Source organism: Leptosomus discolor, chromosome 4 (assembly GCF_034619465.1).
Source record: "Leptosomus discolor isolate bLepDis1 chromosome 4, bLepDis1.hap2, whole genome shotgun sequence".
Lineage (NCBI taxonomy): Eukaryota > Metazoa > Chordata > Aves > Leptosomiformes > Leptosomidae > Leptosomus > Leptosomus discolor.
The window spans coordinates 58,421,909-58,429,905 of record NC_141394.1 but is presented as its reverse complement, the minus strand read 5'-3'; the positions used below and the strand labels follow the sequence as shown (position 1 = coordinate 58,429,905).

The following is a 7,997-nucleotide window of genomic DNA, read 5'->3' as shown; positions in this document are numbered from 1 at the left end:
GTTTTGTAGGAAAGTATTTGTTTTCAGAAGACATTTATCTGTCATCTCCAAAGGTTTTATTGGTGGTGTTAGTCTCCACAGAGCATTATAAAATCATAGAATAGTTTGGGCTGGAAGGGATCTTTAAAGGTCATCTAGTCCAAGCCCTCTGCAATGAGCAGTGACTTCTTCAACCAGATCAGGTTGCCCAGGATGTTTTATTTGTTTTTTCTCCTCTCTCTTTGGAGGCCCTCTGGCCTCAGAACAGTGACTAAGGTTAGGAAAAAACCCACAGGATTTGAAGTGTTCTCTGTATTTTAAGCAAAGTGAGACAGTTCTTACAGACCATATTCACCCAGTAGTAGTGATTAGCTAGCACAGTGCATGGCTAACAAAGTTATGTCCCTGCTCTTACTTCCTTTACGATCTTTTCCCTTTATCCTCTCTCTTCCTCTACCACAGGCTGGTGATTTTTTCTACTGTATGTTTACTATTTTTCTAAATTTCTAAATACAGTTGTTCTCAGCTCTACCATCCACCCCACAATCTTTCTGTGCCTCTTTTATATTATCTGTCATCCAGATCATTTGTTCCTCTGCATCTACCCCTCAGTAACACGCTGCACTTTCCTCCTCCAACCTAGACAAACCTGACCCTTTCTCAGACCTTGGTGCATGCTGAGGGCAGTCTCTGAAATCTTCGTGGGGTGTGAATGCCTACTCAGCACAGAAAGCAAACCGCACCTCCCATTAGGAGAAGCTCGCCAAGTGCTACAGCTCTCTAAGGTTATTCCCACCCCAAATTCTTTATATTCCCTCTGTACATATTTCTGTGCCAACACTTTCTCTTCCCACATTTACTTCTGTGAATGTGTCTCCTAGCTGTCTAGCATTTGGCGTTATGAGACCTCGCCAGCAAAAAAAACCCACTAAGTAAATTTTGTGTTAGTAGTCAGGCAGCCAGATTTCATTTTGATGAATGAGGGTTCCTGTCCATTGCGAAGAGACAAGTAGCTCAGGCTGGTACCCTGAGAATGGACAGGTTTCACTGAGGAGTGCAAAGCACAGCAGACTGATGGGGAAGACACTGGCAGGGTCTAGTCCAAAAGGTGTCTCTACTGGAAAAAGTTGTCAGAAAGAGGTGCCCCAGGCCCCTAGGAGATGCATCATTCAGGCTCAGCAGCACAGATAATCCTCACGTAGGGAAAAACTCCTTACTTCGTAATCTAGAGTGGGAAAGGATGGAGGAGAGAAAAAAGCCAAAGAAACAGGGAAAGCTCATAAAGCACCAGGGAGTAGGGGAGGAAAAACTCAAACAAACAAAACCAACAACTGTCTTAGAAAGAATGACCCAGATCAACAGTCACCAAGCCAGAGTTTATCAACTCAACCTACTAGAAAAGCTCTTTTAATATGCTCTCCTCTCAGCTTTTCTGCCTCTGCTCCTGGAGGGGTTTAAAAAACAAAACAAAACAAAACAAAACACAAGAAAAAACACACCACGAACAAAAATAAGATTGGCCTTTTTCTGTTTCTATGTAAACTTCCAAGAATATCAAGAAAGGCTGTCAAGCCATATTTATTCTCCAAAATATTTCTCCTTCCCTTCTCATGTCATTATCTTTCGTTTGCCATTTGTTTATTCATAACACAGCTATAATTTATATAGACAATAGAAGCTATGTTATTACATAATTTAAAATCAGATACGTTGTCTTTCTCAAATCTGACAAAGCAAAGCACAGTTCTCTTAAAGCACATTGGGGCTTGAAATGCAAGATTACGTTTTTGGAGTCAGACACTATTCTTGTTAGCCTCAGCAACATCTCTCCCCCTCTTTCAGTTTGCAACTATTACCCCTCGTTCTATCACCACACTTCCTGATCAAGAGTCCCTCTCCTTGAAGTACTGGAATGCTGCTAGAAGGTCACCCTGGAGCTTTCTCTTCTCCAGGCTGAACAACCCCAACTCTCTCAGCCTGTCCTCACGGGGAAAATTTACAGGCCTTCAGGAATTTCATGATTGAGACAGAATGATGTTTAGGATTAATAGCAGTTTGATCTGAATTCTGTGGATGTAAATGTTAAGGCCAAGCATTTTCTGCTGCTTAGACAAGCAGCCTCTTTTAGGAGGGAACTAGTCCCCAAAGTGTTCTGCAAGAGAGCGTTCTGCATCATGTCATGTCCATCTGAAATTATCTAACAAATTTAGCAGCACAGAATGTCTTATAAAAAGGCAAAAAAATGTATGAACATAAAAAGGATGCAATGTTTTGAAACGCAGTACCAGATAACATCATTATGCATTGCTTGAGCTCTCTAACCCTTTTTTCTTGCAAGTCTGTAGCATGTGCTCAAGTCAAACTGCTCCAGAGAGGAGCTTATTAATACTACTTATCCGTTAATGGAACTACAAACATCATACAATACACAAGTCTTTAGAGCAAGATAACTAAAACAACATAAGTAGGACTAAAGCATGCCTTTTCATGCCATAAAAGCAATTTGTTCCCCAGAATTATTTTCCAACTTGTCTTGAAAGATAACTGTAAGTATGGAAGCACGGGAAAAAAAACAAACCAATGTTCAGACAGCAACATTTTAAAACCATATTCTTATTTCTGGGATGTGAAATAATTTATAAGATAGTAAACCAAAGTATTTTCCATATATAATAGTTTATTCATGCCAGAGGACAGATCAGTTGTAACTAATCAGTGGAAAAACTTAGCAGAGTAGCTGCTGAGATAATTCAAAGAGTAATTGTAAATAAAATTTTAAAAAAACCCAAACAAAACAAAAACAACAATGACAAAAAAAAAAACACCCAGGAGAGTACTTCCTGTGAAAACAGCAACAATAATTTCTATTTATAATTGCCTTCTATGATGATCACAGGCATCTTTACAACACAATAAAGGACAGCAGTTAGCAGTTCCCAATGGCTAAAACCTCTGAGCAAGATTTCGTGCTTAAAAAAAAAAAAGTATAAATAAAAACATTGAGTAGCAAATTGGTCAGACAAAAGTTTAAACAGGAGCAGCCTGACCTGAAGAGCCTACACCCAGCTAGAAGCAGTATTTGTTCTCAGAACTGGTCTACATACAAACTAAGACTGGTTTCACCAAACCTATAAACTTTAAATCCAAGCCAAAGTCTTTGTGGACATTTCAGTGGGCTCACAGGCAACTGACAGCAATTGAATTTATCATGACTTAGCAGAGCTGAAATAATATTTGCATATTCTTAGCCCATGGCAAGCATGAGGGATGGTAAAAGTCTGTATAGAAAGAGGCTTAACATAAGCCCATTTACATTGCCTTTCCCATGAAGAGAGATCACACGGTGACTTATCTAATACGTGGTAACTTGCCAAACGCTGAGACTTGAAGGTTGAGTCTATCAACAGCTGGTCAACTTTACACCCTTTTTGTTCTTTCAGCAAGTTTAAGCTAAAACTAAAGATTTCAGTCAAATCAAAACAAATGTCCACATAGGGTTTAGCTCAACTGAATTAGCTTCAAAACAGTCTTAACCTAAAGAAGGGCTATAGCTAATTCAGCTTTTAACACGATCAAAGCAAATTGTATTAAGAATTTCTCTTTGACTGGAAAAGAAGGCTATGCCAACCAGCTCAAATGAGCCCCATATCTAGTCAAACCTGTCCAAACAACTTCATACTGTAGAGCAACTGCACATAAGGAGAGTCAGTACACACAACCACATCACCAGTTATTGCATCCTTTCCAGATGAAAAATCCTGTATCAGAACTCCTGCTATGATGTTGGTGATGGGTGGGGGATGACAACACACAGCACGAGATCAGCAGAGATGTGGAAGGCAGAGTGCATTTAAGGAAGAGAGAGAAGCAGCACCAAGACAGAGGAAGCAAAGCAGCTGGCTTACTAGCTATGCCAACAGGCACTGAGCTACAGCAAGCTGGCTACTCCCGACCGAAGTTTCTGCTCCAGAACAGTTCATGTACAGACAAAGACAAAAGGCATAGGTAGGAGCAGTTATACCCCTAGCAAAAACCCACTGCTAAATTATTGTAGGCCTTTAGAGGCTCCAGAAATGAAGGGCTTGACATCAGGCATTGTGTTCAGTGCTAACACCAGAGGAATTCTTCGCCAGGTTTTAGAGGAAGAAAAGTGAGACAATAAGGCCCTACTATAGAGACTTTTGACTGTAATTTCTGCTAGTATAGTCACTGGTGTGCAGTTCAGGCCATGCCTGGTAAGAATAAATCAATACCACTTTCCTTTGGTGTTTTGTGAACAAATTACTCTAGAAAATGCCCTGACCTTGCACCATCAATTTCTGGTTTATGTGAAGTGAGCTGCTGTCCTTAGGCAATGGCAGAAGTATGCAAGGTTGTAAAACGCTTCAAGAAAAAAAGGAAGAGCCTGAATAACAATGGCCAAAACATGTTAACAACCTGTCCTGACTTGATTAACTTGAAATAAGAAAGCCCATAAAGAATAATGTTTTTTCTAGGATTCTGGGAAGTTCAGACCTGTGTCTTCACTTTAGGTTCAGAACATAAAAGTTCTCAAGGGTCCAAATTAGCAAACTATTTCTTCCCATAATAAAAGACTTTGCCATATGAAACATGTAACAGATAGCTCTTAGCATCTCACTAGGTCAGGAAATGACACACACACACACAAAAAGCTTGCAGTATACAGAGATGTAGCAAAATGCAGACACTCTGCTTGTTCTAGCTAAACTCCGAAGAATTCACTGTAGTAAAATGCAGGTGCAACACACTGCATACAATAGTGCCAATCCCAGCAATACGTCTGTGTCTAACAGATAGTTCCACAAAAATATCACCTCAGTGCTCAGCAGCTGTCACAGAGCCAACTGAGGACAGGAGCTATTAGGAAAGAACAAATCTCTGGTTCCCCACACTTTGAGAACTCTGCATTTCTGGTTCCCACACCTCATCTAAGAAGGATGTTGAAATGCAAAAGACCCAGAGAACCACCACAGAGATGATCTATAGGCAGGAAACAATGTCAGTATGGGTAACATGTAAAAAAGGTGAGGATTCTTCAGACTGCATATCCGAACTGAAGGGGCAGCACAGGGGTACTATAGTGACAACAGGACGTGATGCTCACCATCTGTGCCAATACAAGAGCTAGAAGGCATCAAATATTGCCAGCAACAACCAGGTTCAAGCCAAACAAAAGCAGGTGCTGCTTCACACAGGCAAGGCTGGGCTGTGAAACTCCCAGTAAAGGATGATGTAGGTGCTAGCAGTTTACTGGAGTTTAGAAAACAACTGGACAAATTCATGGAAAACAAGTCCATCAACAGCTGCCAAATAAATTAAAAACAAACAAACAAATCACAAAGACATACTAATTTGACTTAGGAGTCCCCAAGTTATAAAATTGCTTAGGAAAATATTCTGGGAGAACACCACTATCTGTTTAAGAACTGATAAATTCTTCCCCAGACTTTTCTCCAACTAAAGGCCACTGTCAACGCAAGATAGCAACCTAACAAGACCTTGAATTGTACTGCATCCATTCTTGTGTAGGCATCCTTTTAGCTAATAAAACCCTTCTAAACATGAGCATAATTTTCAATGCAATTGCCCATACATTAATTTCATAATGCTTCACTCACTTCCCCTCTCCCTTGCCTTCCCTCTCTCTCTCTTTTCAGATTAAAGAAAATCCAGATGGGGTGCAGGTGCTGCAAAATGATACAAAGGTACAACAGAACAAGAGTTGCTCAAATTGAATAAAAGAAATACATTAAAACATGTGTCTGTGCTCCCCTACACCTGTTGCTGAAATTAAGCCTATTTACAAGGCTGGAGTTTTCCTGAAGTTTACAGTGTCTTGAAAGTCATGCCAGAGCACAGGCATACTGATTTCCTGTGAATGTCTGTTTCATTTACTGTAATTGAAGTCCATTTCCATAATTCTTATCCCACAGAAAAACTGTATGGCATTGAAAACTCATCTTTAGGAAAGCTTCTTCTCATTTAGGCAGCATGAGCTTCCCTCAACTCAGCAGAACAAGAAGCACAGACTTTGTCAGATCCTCCCTCTCTCCTAAGCAATCAAAATGAACTACAGACCCTTGCTTCCATCATAGCTTTTAAATGCAGTTAGTTGTGGGAAGAATTCCCCTATTAAAAGTCTCCCTGGAGAGGAAGAGTAAATAGTTTTAGAAAAACAACACTTCAGCCCTACTTGATGGGTGCTCCCTCCCTTGGCCACATCTCTAGAACAGATAAGGAAGCAGGAAAGAAACTGCTCTGAGAGAAAGAGGGGAGATAAAGAAAAGAGAAGCGCGCTGGAAGAAATAAGTCAAGGAAAATATGGAGTGAGAGGAAAAATTGAGTAAGAAAGGGAAAAGGAGGGGACAAAAATAAAAAAAGACAAAAAGATAAGGCTTGAAAAGAAAAAGACCAGGAAAATAAAACAGATTTTTAGCAACTACACGAGGACATATTAGTTAACAATCTATGTGATGACTACTCATTGGCTAATCAACCCCTCAGAGAAAATAAAAAATAAAGCTGGAAACATGCAACAACCAGCACAAGATTCTGACACCCTCCTTACACTCCTGGTGAACATCACTACAGCAGTTAGTTACGGTTGGTCCCGGGAGACAGCAGCCTATAGCACAGTTCAGCATTTCCATTCAGTTTAGCGCATTCTCGGCACCCCAGGTAAAGCTTAGTGACAGCAGTTCCTTAAGATCTGCAGCTTAAAAATCAAGCTTAATCCTTTTTCTATTTATACTGATTAACAGCATGATTAACATTTTCTCTACAAATTTGCTCCAGCTACATTTTTGATCCAGAAGAAGTACAATCACCTGGATGCATTCATGAAGTAAACAGCTATAAACACCATGAGCAAGGCAGCAATAAATCCAAATTCAAAGAGAACAGTGAAATTCAAGAACACAAAAATGAACTCCAGAAGGATGAGCTAAACAGAACAGAAAATAAAAATCAGGTAAACACCACAAAAGAAACTCTCTGGAACCACGGAGGCGATGATTTTCAAGAGGATGGCCTTGTGAAGTGTGTTGCAAAGCCTGGTGTTGCAGTCAATGGTGGCAACTCCTGTGCTGGAGTGCACTCCATGCTCAATCCCAGCACAAACCCAGTGAAAGAAGCCAGTGAACAGGGAACCTCCAGCCAGTCAGAGGCTTCTTCAGCCAGCAATAGAGACTTTTACACTAAACCAAATGAGTCTGGCCAAGAAATTGACCTAGAGGCAGGCAGGCAGAGGAAGGCAGCCTGCAACAAGCCAAGCAGTATTCAAGATGAGAATTCCCAGTCTGCAGAAGACAGCATCTTTCTCAAAGGAAGTGCAATACTGGAGACACAAAACAATGCCCTAAACCTGCCAGATACGGATTATCCCCCAAACAGCAATCAAACCAGGAACTATGTTGAAAATGATAGCTTTTCAGTCAATTGTGCGCATTCAGACCAAACCACTGGGCCTTCCGCAATACAGGACGCACCTTCGCCTATGAAGGAGAGCAGTATTCAACCTTTTAAAACTGACTCCACAAGTTTGAGTGAGGGCATTACTGGTGGTATCACTGCCGTGGCTGTTACCAAAGTAGCACAGGCACCCACACACCCCAACCATAAAGACATCAATGCAGAAATTGAGGAGGAAGATGCAGAAGTTGCAGCAGCTCTGGCTGCACTGGAAGCTGCAACTGCAGGGGAAGACCTGGAAGATGACTATGAGTACTAGATGAAGGTTTCTTTCTAATACACTGGGTAAGATCCAGACATTATTTCTGGATCTATATGATCACATGTACAGCACATGTGGACAGCTGTTATGAACAGCATATATAAAAGGATTTGGGACTAAACCTCTGTCCCTTCAGCTGTTTTGTACAGCCTTTCAATTCCTACTGCACGAGGTACAGAAGTGCTCCCCTGGCTAATGGTAATACTAACACTCATCTCTATGGGGCCAGCCAGGAGGGTGAAGCATAATTTTTTTCACGCAGGAC

General features: G+C 40.9%; 1 protein-coding gene across 1 annotated transcript; it reads left to right on the top strand.

The window, feature by feature from the left end:
• Positions 1-1,411: 1,411 nt before the first annotated feature.
• PGCKA1 (PDCD10 and GCKIII kinases associated 1) lies at positions 1,412-7,729 on the top strand. Its single transcript, XM_009959040.2, has 3 exons — positions 1,412-1,498; positions 5,658-5,705; positions 6,796-7,729. Exons 2-3 carry the CDS (start codon positions 5,674-5,676, stop codon positions 7,727-7,729), a joined length of 966 nt encoding a protein of 321 aa, XP_009957342.1. The 5' UTR covers positions 1,412-1,498; positions 5,658-5,673.
• Positions 7,730-7,997: the final 268 nt, after the last annotated feature.

What these genes read in the sequence shown, in the direction of transcription:
- PGCKA1 (XM_009959040.2), top strand. Translation starts at nt 5,674, where the DNA reads ATGGGGTGCAGGTGCTGCAAAATGATACAAAG. An exon ending in TGCTGCAAAATGATACAAAG is followed by an intron (nt 5,706 to 6,795) that starts GTACAACAGAAC and finishes AATTTGCTCCAG; the next exon opens with CTACATTTTTGATCCAGAAG.